Source organism: Osmerus eperlanus, chromosome 18 (assembly GCF_963692335.1).
Source record: "Osmerus eperlanus chromosome 18, fOsmEpe2.1, whole genome shotgun sequence".
Lineage (NCBI taxonomy): Eukaryota > Metazoa > Chordata > Actinopteri > Osmeriformes > Osmeridae > Osmerus > Osmerus eperlanus.
Genome location: NC_085035.1, coordinates 6,863,913 through 6,880,997, shown reverse-complemented (window position 1 = coordinate 6,880,997; position 17,085 = coordinate 6,863,913). Strand labels below are relative to the sequence as shown.

Sequence of the window (17,085 nt, the reverse complement as noted above, 5' to 3'; positions counted from 1 at the left end):
TATCTAATAATAGAAGCAGTAGCCTCAATTGACTCAATGTACGTCATTATTGAACCATTCTCACATTAACCACTAGGTGGTAGTGTAAGTTCAGAGAACGGTAGGATGTGACCGTGGGAATGTTGCAGCCTCATTGGTTGTATCGGTGGATGGGATAGATAACTGCAGGCTCTATTACATAATTGTAGGTCACAGCTGAAAGACCAGACACGTTCTGCAGTGAAAAAATATATATAAAGGAATATAACGTAGACTATAATGTTTTTTTCTGATTAATCGTTAGTTCTTGCTGGCTAAAATCTCAGTAGGTTAAAAACCTCGTCACATTGAATGAGAGGGTCAGGGCTTGCGTTAGGCTTTACAGTTGCATAATACACTCTGACCTGCACTGTCTGCCATGGTGGCCTAATAATCGACCCCTTTCCAACCCTAGGTCCCATGCAATTTCCTTCAACTCTAGTACCCTATATGATAGCTAAATATAACCTCACATTCTAAATTTGCTATTGGGTGCTTCGCTACCAAGAATGGAATGCTGACCAAACACATTTTGCCATACACCGAGTGCAGTCTGCATGGTCCAAGTTTCCCCTCTGCGTCCCTCCGCCTAGTCTAGGATAAGGCCGAGTTAGAGAGATGCGGGATGGTGCAGAGACAAGGACTCACACTATCCCCTTTGCATAACAGCTGGGTCTTTAAACTACAATTGGATGGGAAACCGCTGGCCACCGCAGGATTCAGTATGCCGCATTGCTCTCGGCAGTCACAGCAAAATGTGATGGTGCATATTCATTAGCTGTAGCGTGCACCTCATGATGATTAAGAAAACATTCATGGTAGCCGATGAATTTTAAATGAAAAAAGAAGGCTTTATGAATAAGCCATGCAATCATGAGTGTCGTGTTATTGTGATGCGTAAATTGTTGTAGACGAAAATGACAGGGTTAAATAATTTTGCCAGTTGGCTTGGACATAGTCTATCTGTTGCTTAAAATACCATGAAAAATATTTATGTGTACGCGCGTGTTTCTGTACCTGTCGCGCCCGTTAGGCGCTGAAAACAGATAGGCGGAGCCATGAGGCATGAGTAAGTGACGTCTATTCTCAGGTCGCCGAAGAGTGAAACAAACATGGCGACAGAATGGAGTGGGCAGCAGGGATATGTTCTAACTTTAATAGTTTTTCTGTGGGGCGCCGTCGGAGGACGGACCGAGACAGCTACATCGAGTGTCAGCAACAGCGGAAGCCAAGTGCTTGGTATGCGGCTAGAGAGAAGCGACAAACCCGCCTCGACAACCGATGACGGTGTCATACAGGTAACTGAGGAGAGCACCATTCTACTCCGGTTTTACGGGGTGCAGCTCCACTCAGGTACTTGGACGCAGATCCGCTTTACGGAACGAGGTGATGGCGAGGACGAGGATAGCGTTGATGACAATATTGACACACCGAATAGGACTTGTGTAGATTTTACCAAAGACTTCAGTATCGGGACTTACATGAACGTCAGTAGCAGAGGAACGACCGGTGTTCTCAGCATAAACATTAAGCCGCTTCGGAAGAGCGAACCGCAAAAGGAATATGGGTTGTGCGTCAGGAGTGCCAACGGCGGCAGGTGGGCACTTCTTGGAGAGAACGATGGTAAACTCTTGGTGGTCGAGGAAAAGAAGTCCCTTCTCCCCTTGTGGCTGCAGGTCATCGTTATCTGCTGCTTGTTGGTGCTCTCCGGTATGTTCAGCGGGCTGAACCTAGGGCTGATGGCTTTGGATCCTATGGAACTCCGCATCGTCCAGAGCTGTGGCACTGAGAAAGAAAAAAAATACGCACGTAAAATCGAGCCCATTCGCAGCAAGGGAAACTATCTGCTTTGCTCGCTACTTCTCGGCAACGTTCTTGTCAACACGACCCTCACTATCCTCCTCGATGATCTTATAGGCTCAGGGTTGGGGGCAGTGGTAGCTTCCACTGTTGGTATTGTGATATTTGGTGAGATCGTTCCCCAGGCCCTGTGCTCTCGCCACGGACTGGCAGTGGGGGCCAACACTATAACGGTAACAAAATTCTTCATGCTCCTGACTTTCCCACTGTCTTTCCCTGTCAGTAAACTGTTGGATGTTTTACTGGGTCAGGAGATAGGCACTGTGTACAACAGAGAGAAGCTGGTTGAGATGTTAAAAGTCACCGAACCATACAACGACTTGGTGAAAGAGGAGATGAACATGATTCAAGGAGCTCTCGAGCTCCGGAACAAAACTGTGGAGGACGTGATGACACCCTTGTCCAACTGCTTCATGATCCAAGCGGATGCCGTGTTGGACTTCAACACCATGTCAGAGATCATGGAGAGCGGATACACAAGAATCCCTGTGTTTGACGATGAGCGTTCCAACATTGTCGACATCCTCTATGTGAAGGACCTGGCCTTTGTGGACCCGGATGATTGTTCAACCCTGAAGACCATCACCAAGTTCTACAACCATCCAGTGCACTTTGTGTTTCATGACACCAAGCTTGACGCTATGCTGGAGGAGTTTAAGAAAGGTGTGTGTTTCTTCCCTAGATGTGTGTGTGTGGTGTGGTGTGTGTTTCATCTGTCTGTCTGCAGACGTGTTTGGGATTGTTGATTGACTTAGGCCTGACAAGTAGGCAGTGTGTTTTTCCTCCAAACGTTTTGTGTGGAATCCTGTTGATTCAGCTATTTCCATCTGCACGAACACATGCATGTTCCTATGTGCATTTGGGTGGACATGCTCTTTGGCTTTGTATTGATAGCTTTATCGATTAGTGGAATTTCGAAAGCCTAGTTGCCAAAACACAGCAGAGGAAAAATGTGACACACATTATGTTGCACACAGATCAGACTAGATTTTCGTATATTCCCCTTCAGTAGTTTTTCTCCTTAACCTGAACTGGTCTGGAGAGCAGCACTGAATATCTGTAGCCCTAGAGGGCCTCAGTGTTGATGCTTTAGCTCAGGCCTTTACATGATTTGCCACTATTGTAGCAGCCACAACATTGTCAGACCAGAGGTCTGTCACTCATCATGATTGTCCAGTCCTATAGCACCTGTCATTCTCAGAACTGTGTTCACATGCCGTAAGATGAGGTTAGACCAACTCCCAACATGATGTTGAAAAGCCGTCACCACAAAACCAGAACGTGGTGACAACAGCCGTTTGTAGACAGCAGCGTGTTGGTTGTCATACTTTTAGTGAGTCGTAGGGTAGGGTACAATTGGAATTGAAAAACAAACTCCAACTCTAGTCTTTGAGTTATACATGGGGTCTACAACTGTGCAAATTATTGTTGTAGCCCAACATTTCAATTTGACCTTCTCTCATCTCCAGCATTGCCTTAAGTCAAAGCCCATGTTAACATGGCATAAAATGTCTCCTAAGACTCATTAAAGATGGCTGCGCCGTTGCTTCAGACCGGTGGCCATGTTAGCTCTTAAGGTCAGCACCCACCATGATAATCACTGTGTGACCTTATACCTGCTGACCTGCCAGTGTCCATTCTCTGCGCTTTGATTGGCTGGAGTTTGACACCGGCGTGTCAGGCTATGGAATGTAAGGTCATTGGTTGGGTGCGTGTCTCTGTGAGCCGATTGTCGCTGTTAACTGGCATCACACCATGCTGGTGTGTGGTTTTGAATCCCAGCTAGCGTGTATTTTTGCTATGTGTTTGGTATAGATGGTAGGCCTATTAGTTGTAGAATATTCTCAATCAAACAATCACACTTAAGCCTGTGCACAGCACAAGAGCAGCTCTCGTGAGCATCTCTGAGAGGATGGAGGAGAGCAGAAGAAGGGAAAAATATGCCAGAAGAGTGGATTACCCTCATTTTGTCTCCTTCCTCCCCATCCCCCCCTTTCTCGCTATCCCTCTCCTAACCCCACCCCCTGTCTCACATGATCTTACCCTGGCAGTTCACTCAACTTGTTTCTTCTAAGCTTTAAGTCTTGTCTATATTAAGGCATCAGGCTCAGTCTGTCCTCACAGACCAAATCTCACTGACTGCTCTGACGGATCAAACGGCAGTGGGATATCTGACAGCTCTGATGACAGGAGAACAGAGGGGTGCAGAAAATGGAAACGCCACAGACTCTGTGCACACCCGCTAACGCTAATGTCACCTTCAGTATAGTACCTCACTTGCTTTCAACTCAGCTGCCCAGTGTTGATGAGATTAAGATGAGATCCTGTCCCTGACCTTCTTGTAGCCAAGGATCATTCTGAATAGAGGTGTGGTGTTTCTGCAGGGAGCAAATGAATGATAGTAACTCTCTTTCTCTCGCTCTCTTTCTCTCTCTTGCGCTCTCTCTCTCGCTCATTCTCTTTATCTCTCTCTTTCTTTCCCCCTCCCCCCTCAGGCAAGTCTCACCTGGCCATCGTTCAGAAGGTGAACAACGAGGGGGAGGGAGATCCCTTCTACGAGGTGCTGGGATTGGTCACCTTAGAAGACGTCATAGAGGAGATCATCAAATCAGAGATCCTGGATGAGTCTGACCTTTACAGTGAGTCTGCATCAACGACTGGAAAACATGTAAAGATATACAAGCATACATTTGTGCGCTGTACTGAGCATGCACATTGCGGGCCTGCTGGGAACAGGTGGTCTAACAGCTGGTGATTGGCAGTTAGTTTTCTTAATAGTGAATAAAAGCCAGCCATTTCCTTAGTGTTCTCCTTCCCCCGATCTTCTCTTCACCTCTCCACCTCTCATCACCCCTTTTTGTTTTCCAGCTGACAACAGAAACAGGAAAAAAGTGGACCCTAACAAGAATAAGCGGGATTTCTCCGCCTTTAAACAGGAGGGTGAGAGCAAGGTGAAGATTAGCCCTCAGCTGATGCTTGCGGCTCACCGCTTCCTGGCAACAGGTAGGTCTGTAGAGCAGGGTGAAAGTCCTACCCTGTCCTCACGGCTGTCTCTCTCATTACCCTCTCATAGCTAGCCAGGTTGGGACTTGAGCCTAAGCGAACAGGGAGAGATGACCAAAACACTTGCAACACAGTTTTGTAAACATGGTGATTGATGTGGTTTCGGGAAACCTTGTTAGTATGCTGTGGATTCAAGGTGCTTTGTGGGATTCTAACCCATCTTCTATCCTCCCTCTTCTCCCTCAATCCTAATGGGCTTCACCTGTCGACCCATTTACTTCTCTCCCTTTTTGGCAACCTTCTCTTCCTGTCTTTCCTGGCCCCGCTCCACCCCCTCCATCAGAGGTGTGCCTGTTCAGCCCCATGCAGATCTCAGAGAAGGTCCTGCTTAGGATTCTCAGGCACCCAGACGTCATCCAGGAGATCAAGTTCAACGACAGCGACAAGCGCTCGCCACAACACTACGTGTACCAGAGGGGCAAACCCGTAGACTACTTTATACTCATCCTACAGGTACACACTCGCCTCACTTTTTGTCCATGTGTGCTCGAGCAGCTAATTTCATGAGCAGTCTGAACCATTCAGTTCCATCGTAGGCTACTGTTATTGTATACACACCGCACTGGTAATTGTGAATTAGGGTGTGATGTGATAGGTCAATGATTTCTGTGGTGTGGATTGGATTCCAAGCTAAGCAATCACACTGGATTCACAAACCACACACACATCGTTAGATATACCCAAAATCTCACGGAGACATTTGTATTTGTATCTATACTGTAATTTGAGAAATCTCTCTCTGTGTGTGTGCGTCTGTCTGTGCCTGTGAACGTTTTATTGTGGGATTTTATGGTATTATTTAGGGTAGGGTATAAACGATTGTTTAACGATTAGCAAGAGAACCAGGCAGTGTGCAAGGTTGTGATTTTGCAGGTGTTCATCTCAGAACCCAAGGACGTGCAGTGCTGCGTTTCACCTTGTTTGTAAAAGCACTTAGAGATCCCTAAAATATAATTTGCTGCCAGTTTCGCGATAGAACCCTTTCCATGTTGAGCTTGGCTGAGCTCCACTAAGCGTTGGAGACACTGATCTTGCGAGTTGAAAGGATATGGATGGATATAGCGAGTCACTAACAGGCATACGACAGAAACAATATTATTTTTACTGCATTGTTGTAACAAAAACGGCCTCTAAGACGGATCCAAGAGCAGAGGGGTTGTTTAATCCCAGGGCATTTGAGGTACAAGCAGATATCTGTAACTACGCAGACAGGGCAATATAGATCATCCAGAATCATAGTCAAAAGTAGAGCCAAGGGGTGTAATAACAGGCAAACAGGGCTGAGTAAGTAAACCAAAAACGTAGTTGGGAAGAGCAGGCAGAAGGTCAAAACAGGGACGGACTAGACTATAATATACAAACGCTTAGACTGAACTACGGAAGGAACAAGACTTTGCAACAAAACTAACACAGGTATAAATAGTTAACTGAAAGGGTAAACAAGCAACAAGTGAAACCAATGATCAATTAGAACTGCATAGTACAAAGGAATCAAATTTGATTGCTAAATGTAAACCTAGCAAACACCCCTTGGGCAGAACTGTATATGCAGTGGGGGGTGGTGAATTAAGCGTACAATTACGACAACTGGCTCAACCATTGTGTTATGTAATGAACTAAATGTCTAGATGTTTGTGGGGGTAAGACAATTTAACAGAGAACCAATATAATACATTTTGATCACCATGAGCAATTGATAATGTAGGAAACAGCAGCCAATTGTAGGCTACATAATCATTTGCATGAATGTACCAGACCATTGGCAATTAGTTCAAAATAATGAGAATTAGCTTTTATGATGTGCATAAGTGACTAGATGATGTGGAGGTTGAACAAGTACTGTTATTTAACTAATTTAAATAGTGATCTGAGAAATGTAGGTACCAAATCCACCAAGAACTGTCATCACCAGCTACATCACAGGCACTGCACTATCCGTAATTCCAGAAATCTGTGTGTCACCGACATCTTACTCACCAACTGCATCACGGGCACGGTGCCCTATCTATAATTCTAGGAATCTGTGTGTCTCTCACAGACATCTTATGCACCAACTACATTACGGGCACAACTCATCTTAATGCAAAGGTTAACAACAGAGTGTGTTAGTTTGTGACAATATAATTGTTGCTTTGTCTCTCACTATCTTTCTCTCGCTCTCTCTCTCTTTCTGTGTGTTTGTGTCTGTGGGGTGAGCTCAGCACTGGGGGACATCTAAGTGAATGTGTCTTTCACTAGTACATTCCTCTTACATAAGAGAGATGAGGGAGGTGACGGAAAGAGAGATTGTCGATTGCCAGCGGAGGACAAGGATTGGGTGGAAAAAAAGACAAGAAAGAGAGGAGAGCGTCAAGAGGAAATTGGAGAAGAGGAGGGGATGGATAGGATAGGATGGTGTGAGGAGAAACATGAGCAGAGTATAGGAGGACGAAGAGTGGTGTGAGTGAGGGAAGGGGGTGGGGCTCAAATATGCAGGAGAGGAGAGAAGATGGCAAAACAAACTGAGAAACTGTCATTTCTTTGTGTACGTTCATGGTCCTTGAGCTGTAGCATCCAACTACAAATCCCTCCCCCTGCACCAGCATGAGAAGGAAGGGGGGGGAGCAGTGGGGGGCACAGAGATTTGAGGGCTCACACTGACGCAGCAAGAGAGAGGGAGAGCGAGGGAGAGAGGGGGAGGGAGAGAGAGGGAGAGAGAGAGAGATGGAACGTAAGTGAGAGAAAGAGGGTGGCTAGCTCAGTAAGTAAGTACACGCAGTGTCACATCGTTTGTTCCCCTGTTCACACATTGTTCAAAGGAACTATTTGCTGATTAATCTCCTTGTGTCACCAAAGATACGGGCGCGCACACACACGTATGTAGTAGAGGATGCGCACTCTCTGCAAGTAAATCGGTCTGCTTTTCAGCTCCCCTTGTTACGGTCTTCAGCTCCCCTTGTTACGGTCGGCCCAAGGTCACCCCTCCCCCTCAAATGCACATAGACACACACACGCTCGCGCGCACACACACTGTGAACACCCTCCCTCTCTGTGGGCTGATTTGGAGGGGGGATTACCCATATCTCCCTGGGGCAGAGATCATGGCAATGAGTCCTAGCTAAACAGCTCAATATAGCCCATCATTCCTTTCACCACATCCTTGTTTGAGACTGGTCCTGAATGCCAACAATTTATTTGTATTTAAGTTATTTTATTTTGTATTTAACGGTTTAAACGGATCAATTATATGAAAGTAGCTGGGGTGCTCCCAATGGTTGTCACTGATCCATGGACTAATCCACAGATCAAGTGGACCAAAGTATTTTCAAGGCCCAGGTTGTGTGTGTGTGTGTGTGTGTGTGTGTGTGTGTGTGTGTGTGTGTGTGTGAGTGTGTGGAACGGAGTAAGACTGGTGTTGACTCCTGAGTTGCAGTTTGGGTGACAACATGCAACATGAGCTTAGCTTCTAAAGTTCTGCCATTCAGAAAGGTGTGTGTGTGTGTGTTTAGTATAGGATGGGTTGTTGCACCTGCATGTGTGTGTCTCACAACTCATCGGGTTGAGACTGAACGGGAACACTTTGACACCGGATGCTGAGTGTGTGTGCATGTGTGTGTGTGAAGAGCGTGCGAGAGAGGGAGAGAGACAGGAACGTCAGCAGACACACCTGTCCCAATCATGCATTATTCATGAGACGGACAGGGGTCTCAGTTACCTAACCACTGGACAACCCCTTTGGTCTAGTTTCCGATTTAAATCCAGAAAAATGTATGGACTACTTTGGCACAAACAAAATAAAAAACGTATTAGATTGCATGTAAATACAGAACATGTATTTACAATTCCTAACACATTTCACATTGTCCCTGTCTACTAAAATACCACCCAGTTTCTACTGAAGCGTTATGCCTGAAAGTCATGGTGGTCGTGTGCTTTGTGGTTGTGTTTTCCAGGGACGAGTGGAGGTGGAGGCGGGCAATGAAAATATGATGTTCGAGACGGGTCCATTCTCTTTCTATGGAGTAATGGCTCTTAGCACTCAGTCCCTGGGTAAGCTGACCCATTCACTCACTCCCTCACAAACACACACACAAGTTCACATGCACACACATACAGGCTCACATGCATTTATCAAAATACAAACACACAGTCAACTGTGTACACAGGAAACGATTATGTTCAAACACAGATATGAAACCCTCTCAAACACCACAAATCTCCTTCCCTCTCGCTGTCTCTCGTTCATCACTCTTCAGGAATAAGGTCTCCAACTTCCCAGTGCCGTGGTATTTCCTTTGGCGTTAAAGTTTGTCAAACAGCCAGAAAGGACCATGGCAGAGGACAGTCTAGTCGTGCCAGTCCCATGCTAGCATACATGAGCATCCTAGCGACGGGCTCTGGTGACTCATAACGTGTGTGACTCACGCACCCTGTAGCTGGAGTGTTCCAGGGACATTTAGACAGGAAAGCCATGCACAGCAAACCAACAACATTATAGGATAGCTGAAAGGTGTGTATGTGCTTGTGCACACCGAGAACAGGCGTCCCGCCAGGGCATCCATAATGCAGGACACTGACGGTGTGTCAGTAGGTGTTGGGCACACGCATGTCGCTCTTTCAAGCAGCATTAAGTAACAGCACCAGATCCAGAATTGTGCACGCTAGCGACACTTGGAGGTCAGATGTCAGTATAGCATCGGACCTATACATTTCCATGGTTTCCAGCGTATTGATGCTATAAGCTGATTAATGTATTAGACCAATTAAAAAAGCAGTGCTTTGTGTCATTTATAGAAGCTATAGATGCAATAGGATTTAGTCAAAGTTGTGGAATTACTGGAACTGTCTTTTGTTTACAATTTAGAAACTTGGTCTCCTCTCTTTCTGTCTCTCTCTCTCTCTCTCTCTCTCTCTCTCTCTCTCTCTCTCTCTCTCTCTCTCTCGTGTTCTGTCTCTCTTGCACTCCTTGTCCCATTTCCTAAAGTGTTCTCTGTGCTTTGCATAGGCAATGTACTTTATCTGTGTATGTGTGCATGCGCTATGATGTGTACAGCTTTTATGTGTGAAACCGTAAGTCAAACATGAGAACCCTTTTCTTTGAACAGCCGTCCTTCACCAATAGGCAGATATGTTGACTGGATAGCTGTAGAGAAACCCCTCTGTACAGAAATAATATGAATTTTCTCCAATGGGGTTTCTGAAAAGAACTTATAAGTTCTGGGAGAGGAGCAGGATTGTGCTGCCCCCATATTGAATTAACTTGTAAACGAGAGCATCTCTCTCTCCTCCCCCTCCTCTCCCCACCCCCCTCAGCCGTCACCCCCCCTCTCTCCCCGTCAGTGGCATCACCCCCTCCGCGACGCCTTTCTCTTAAGAGGTTTTCTCTGTTCAGTCGCTTCCCAGGTAATGACTCGCATGGCGGGACAGGGTGGGTGGGGGGACATGGATCAGGCTACTTCTAAGCCAATAAACCCTGTTATTGTTCCTCACTCATCCTTTGAAGAGCCCTGCTCCAGCAAGTACCAGCAGGTAGTGTAGGATAAGGACATCGCGGTTACCAAGTCTTTGCATCTTGAACTTTTCAGAAGGGGAATAAAATATCGACAACAATCATTGTTTTCTTTTCTGGTATTTTCCTGCTTTAGTTCTGTTCTTGTGATTTAATTCCTCCTGGAAAGCGAGCAAAGGCTTGGTAATCTGGCCGGCATTTGACAAGCACTCCTCTCCTGCACAGAACAGTAGCACAGGACAGCCCAGGACATTAGACTGATGGTCCAGATGCCACAACACATGATAATGGGCCACTGTCAGCTCAGCTAGCCTCAGAATCACAGGCAGGCGGTAATGTGGAAGAAGAGACTTGCTGGATAGGGCTCTGGGTGGAGTGTTCCACAGCACCCCTTGTCATCGTCTATACCCCCCCTAAAACCTAAAACCCTGAACCTGTCACGACATATAGTCACTTTGTCTAACCACTGATCCACAGTCTGATATTGTACATTGGCTTTTATGAGGCTGGTATAATAGAGTACTATCTTTATAATATGCTAATCTGATCCTACTGCTGTGGTTATGAGCAATGTTTACCTCACCTGTCCTTACTTAACCTGCACTACCACTGCCTAACATGAGGCTCTGTCCCCAAGCCACCCCTTGGCCGAGGGCCGAGTGCACTTGTGAAGATCTGATGCTGTTTCTCCAGAGAAAGAGATGACTGTGTTAACCTCACATTGGAAAGGAGTTATCTACCTATTTGCTGTAAACCATCCAGTCACTCAGATCTTCACAAAGGTATAGGGCCTAGTTGGGACAAAGCTGGACTGTTGACTAGACTGTTCACTACTCACTCAATCACTGAACTCTCGTAAAGTCACATTCTCAAGACTGTGATGATGATTGTGTTTAGCCCCACACTTTTCCCTACAGTACAGCCAATCAGTGCTTTGGTCTGTGGGTTCAGATACTCTATTTAGTCATTTCAAGTGCTCTAACCTTTACTGCATGTATTAGAAAAAAGTTAATGACACTCGCACATATCAGCTAATTATTCATCTTCTTTTAAGTCATCCAATTATCACTTATCATACATCAATAGTGTGTCTTCATGTGCTCTTTATCGTTCTGGATAAGAGTGTCTGCTAAATGACAAAAAAAATGACTAAATGTTATACATTAAGTGATAACTGCTTCTGTTTGTGTCGTGTGTGTTGGTGTGACTGTGTGTGCATGTTTAGATTTTGTGAGGGTGTGCACCAAATGTGTTTGTGTGTTCCGTGACCTGGTGTCTCTCACTAATATCACTTTTTTCAACCCTTACTGAATTTGTTTTCTCACTTGTCTTTTGTCTAACACCACTGTACTGTGCAAATCTCATTTTTTCCTGTTGCTTAGTGTTCTATGTTTTACTGTGTGGGTGTGTGTGGGTGTGTTTACATTAGGGTTGCAAAGGGATGGAATCTTCCTGGCAACCATGAAAGCACCATGGATTATTATAGTAGTACAGAACCATAACAGAATCATAATTTTCAGAATGTGACTGAATATTAGATGTAAAAGACACGGACACCAGGAAGTTGGAAAAACGAATTTAGGTAATCTAATTAAGATGCTTACCATTAGTGAGTAAAAGCTGTTTAATGGTTTTGACATTCAATTGGTTTGTCAATTCCACAACAATGTAGACACTCTGACTGGGTACTATTCAATCAGGAAAACTACAGTGTCTATGGATCCAAATTCTATTGATATTGCAACATCATGTACAGAATAAGCATAAGTATATTTTCCCATAGCTATGATTTCAGTCTACCTTAGAGACAGAATGTAATAAATATCTCATATATTTATTTAAAAATTAATTTCAGCATAAATTCCCCAAAATATTTGGTAATAAATTCCAGAATTTTGCAACCCTATATACATGTAAATTAGTGTGTGTGTGTGTGTGTGTGAAAGAGAGAGAGAAAGGTGTGTCTGTAAAAGTACAAGTATATATCTGTTGTCTTCTCACACTTTCTTTCCATCCATCTTAGAGTTCCGTTCTCCGTCACATGGGGGTGGTCTGAACCGCTCTGCATCTCTAAGTTGCACCGAGCGCCCTCCAGAAGGCGGGTCTGTGACAGGTAGCAACACGCAACTTCCAGGCACTCCTTTCCAGTACACTCCGGACTTCTGCGTGCGTGCTCTCACAGACCTTCAGTTCGTCAAGGTGAAACTCCTCAACATTCCTGGTTTTCAAAGGCCTTGCTGCCTCTCTTCTCTCTATTTGATCCCTCTCCATCACTCTCATTCACTCGGTCTCCTTCTACTGTTCTTTCTCTGTCTCTATTACTCTCTGCCTCTAAATTCACTCTCTCTTCTTCCTTCAGATCACACGTTCTCAGTACCAGAACGGTCTCCTGGCCTCCAGGCTGGATAGCACTCCCCAGTCTCCAGAGGGCAGCCACACCCGTCTCGACACCACCGGCCCCCTGCCTCCCATCACCCCCCCAGCCGCCCGCACCCCCCTACCCCTGGACACCCCACCCCTAAAACGCCTCCCATCGCTCTCTCAGCCAACGCCACCAACTGGTCGTACCCAGCTATCCCAAACCAACGCCCCCTCCTCAGGCACCAGATCAACCCAGTCTCTGCCCCAACCAACCCCTCCTCCTTGTAACCGCACCCCCTTACCCCAAACGTCCCCCTCCTCCCTGGGCACAGGTACGTGCACAACTCTCCCCTGCTCTCTCCCACCTAAACCCCAATTCTCCCCCCCGTTTGCTCGTCCAGAGAACGGCCCAGGAGAGACGGCCTCTCTGCTCAACGAGCAGAAGAACTGCGTGGGAGGCACCCGCAGGCCAAGTCACCCACATACACACAGTCACACACACTCTCATGCCCACTCTCACCCGCACGTGCACACGATCAGTCACGCACACACAGAGAGTACCATTTGATAGCCTCTGGGAGTTTGTTGAAAAACTCAATTTCGCGCACACAGCAGACACACACCCTAGTTCTCCCGTGCTTGTTGATGCTTGTCCTTGCCCGGTGTCTCTACTACTTAATGTGAGGTATTCTAGGGAAGAGACTTCCTGTATTCTCCTCTCTTCATGGTATTTTCCCTTTCTCCTAACTTAATATGGCTTACTCTCTACTCAAAGGGCAAGAGAGTTAAGACAATAATGCTCATTTTGACAGAACATTTTATTGTGTTTTGAGGGAGAGTGTTTGTGAGTTGATCAATGCTGTAAGACTGAGATCAGGAAGACTGAGGAAGGTGGTGGAGGAGGTTTATCATGGATTTACACAACCACAGTCTGCATGATTAGAGTCTGTGATTATTCCCAGAAGTCCCTGGCTCTAGGCAGATGGTGGATGAAAATAGCACTTTGCTATTTATTGTTTCTGTGCACTGTAAAACCCCACTCCATCCTCTCACTCTTTCTCTAGATATATATCTCAAAAAGACACTCACACACATCTCCATCACCCTCACTCCTCTTGTGTATGACCTGTCTAAAGGCAACACCCAAAAAATTACCGACCTGACACAAGCAAACAGTTAGTTGGAGTTTGATTTGTGTCTTTGTGCTCATGTTCATTTGTTTTCCAAAGATTGCGCAAAAAAAGAAAAGAAATATAGATACACACACAGTATATATATATATTTATTACAGATATATAGTGAACTGAGTCACAGGGGTCATCTTCCCAACTCAGATGTCCTCATACAATTCAGTGCAGCATAACCTTGAAATGTGTCAAAGTTGTAAACAGGATATTCCCAATGTGGATCAGACCAAATTCGCCCAGGTTCAAAAATAATTTTCCTGACACAGGCATTTGTGAGGTGAACACTAAAGGGCTTGCAAGTTAAAACACGTAGCTGTGTTTGTGCTGTACTTGGAGGGGCCTGGGCTCAGACTAAAGGGGAGTTGCAGTACAAAAGCAAGGGATCATTCCTCACACTTCTTCCAGTCAGAGAATATATTATGACTTAATGAAAAATAGTGGAGTAATATATTTATTTTGCATACAATTAATTTCTACCTGTTTGAGATTTATTTGATGTACTGTTTTATATTTTCTCTTATGTTAATTTTTTCCTTTTAGATTTTTTATTTTGGACATTTCTTGGTTCTTGAGAACATCAGTGTACTGTGATAAGCTGCATTCTTCAGATGACACTGACTGTACAAAGACTGACCCACTTTCACTACACAAGTACAAACACACTGTGAAGTAGAGCTCAGTAGAATACTGGCTCCTTTTCCGCTACATCTTTCTTTCTGTCACACCAGGAGAAGTTATTTTATTGCTGTTACTATTTAGTTTTACTTTGTGAGCGGCTGCGTTGGTGTGATATCAATCTAGTGATATTACAACTGAGTTAAGAATTCCACATGTGATGTCACATTTCTTTGGATGTCAAATTGCTATTCATCGTGACATCACAAGAGTAGACTGTGTAGTTCGGTGGCACCAAAAAAAACATTCCTCCTAATTTAATAATGCTGTGTACTTTAAAAGGCATTCCAACCAGGGATACATACTGTTCATGACTCTTCAGATACAATGTGAAATATATTTTATTGTGTGTGTGTGTGTGTAATTATACTGTACCCTGACACGCCATGGAGTAGATGTGGAGTGTCCTCCAGAGTGAGACTGACTTGAAGGACATGTGTGACCTGGGTTCTTTTAATACAAGGATACCATGAAGTGTGATTTAACATCATTAAGACAACTGTGGGTTCTTACTGAAGGGGAGCTCAGACATGGACTGCTGCTAGCATGTTATTTACCTATCCCCTATGTATGCAATGACTGAAGTAATTTAAACAATTGTGATTATTATTTTGTTGTTATTAGCAAGTGTTTTATTGACTGAAAACAAAAACCTGTTTGTATAAGCTACCACTGAAAACACAAACCAGTGAGTGTGAGATATGCACAAGGTGCAGGTGAACATTGAATACTGTATATGATATTGATTCCAAAGCATTTCTCTTCCAAAGGAAAACTTATTTCTGAATGAGAGTATAATCTCTATTTTAGCACCATAGAATTTAGATTTTATAAAAACAGACGATGTCCCTTCGTCCACAGTTTTGAGAGGTTCTGTCTGATTTTGTGATGTAAATTCTATAGTCCACACAGCCTTACACACAAAGTAATCCTAGACCTGCCTGCTGGTTCATATAGGTCACATGTAGCAAACAGTCATATGTTGGTTTTCGATTTAGCCACTGGTTGGCTTTGTATGTTTTAGACTGTGTACTGAAACAATGTGAAAGCGTTGTTCAAACCTGAAATGTTGTATTTATTGAGTGATATTCTATTTATTCTATTATTCTATCATAATCTAGGAACGCACCTTGACGTGTTGTCACATGAAATGGTCTTCCATTTATGAGAAACACATCTTTCTGTGGAAGACTCTGTTGTTTCGATTTCCTAAAACCTGCCTGTATTATGTTCATGTAAATATTCTGTATATGAAGAATTGGGCATTGATGTGATTTGTGTTATGGGGTGAGAAAGAGGAGGAATATTGATCTTATGCGTAATGTAGCCTTTGTTAGAAAAAACTATCAAGATATTTTCTTTCAATAGTTGTAAGACATTGCATAGCAATAAAGCATTGCTCGGATTTGACCTCAAAGTACATTTCTCTCCCTCTTCATGTTTTAAAGCTTATACTGTAGCATTTTGTAGGAGTCGGATCATGTATTGTCACCTGGATAATCAAAGCCATGGAACGGTTTGCTTTTTTCCATTTCTGCAAAATATCCTGGGAACCAAGATGTGCCCCTCCTGTAGAATGGCATACTGGCACCTCAGCAGCTTGTGGGTAACTGCAGTGTACGGCTTCCTCCCTTTGTAAACCTATCCTTTTCTAACCTCCCACCTACTGCCCCCCCCCCAAACACACATGCGTCCTTCTTGTCTCTGGCCTTGCTCCTCTCCAACACTCCTTTTTCTACCTTCCCTCCCTTTGCCTTTCCTGCCCCCCCTTCTCTTTTTCATTCCCCTTATCTACCCTCCTCTCCTGCCGTTTCAAAATATTGAAATTCCTCTACTATTAACTTGTTGACCAAGTCTTTTAAGCTGTTTTTAATATTTGGGAGACCTCTGGCCATGGGCTCTTAGCCGGGGCGCTGGGCCGAGATACAGCAGGCTCCTGTTGTTCTTTTTCAGAACCTTGCTCCAGTGTGAGGATTATACCTGGAGGAGAGTGCTTGGGGCCCGGGCAGGGTTTCCCCACTGTTTGATTCACTAGCAGTGTGATTTTGGTGCGAAACTTTATAGGGCCTAGGATGTTAGACTAAATCTGGGAGCCAGATTCAGAATTAGTTGACCTCCGCTCTTCAATTGTTGTCAGATAATACAATTTCATTTAACTTGCATTAGGACTAGTTCTATATGTTCTTTCCATTGACTAAGCACACTATTCCACTATAAAAAGTCAGATTATGAGTATAGCTTTACATACAGACAAGGGTATTACCTGCCCGATTCTAGAATCTTTATTTAGATTGGTCAGCTACAGCTGGAAACAAAAGTTACTGTTTTTATTACACATTCATTGAGTGCTCAATTTTATTAAGTTTTTCTTTATTTTGAAAAAAAAGAACAGTTTTCTAGGTGAGTAAATGTGTACGTTTTTCTCCACACATG

The 17,085-nt window shown here is 44.4% G+C and overlaps 1 protein-coding gene across 2 annotated transcripts; it reads left to right on the top strand.

The window, feature by feature from the left end:
• Positions 1–998: 998 nt before the first annotated feature.
• Positions 999–16,072, top strand: LOC134038596 (metal transporter CNNM4). Of its 2 annotated transcripts, XM_062484068.1 has the most exons (8): positions 999–2,541; positions 4,374–4,517; positions 4,747–4,881; positions 5,225–5,394; positions 8,874–8,970; positions 10,234–10,323; positions 12,453–12,628; positions 12,789–16,072. In XM_062484068.1, exons 1-8 carry the CDS (start codon positions 1,131–1,133, stop codon positions 13,356–13,358), a joined length of 2,793 nt encoding a protein of 930 aa, XP_062340052.1. In that variant the 5' UTR covers positions 999–1,130; the 3' UTR covers positions 13,359–16,072. The 2 variants fall into 2 exon arrangements, with proteins under 2 accessions (XP_062340052.1, XP_062340054.1); XM_062484070.1 differs by lacking the exon at positions 10,234–10,323 and having other exon boundaries at positions 1,000–2,541.
• The last annotated feature ends 1,013 nt before the right edge of the window (positions 16,073–17,085 follow it).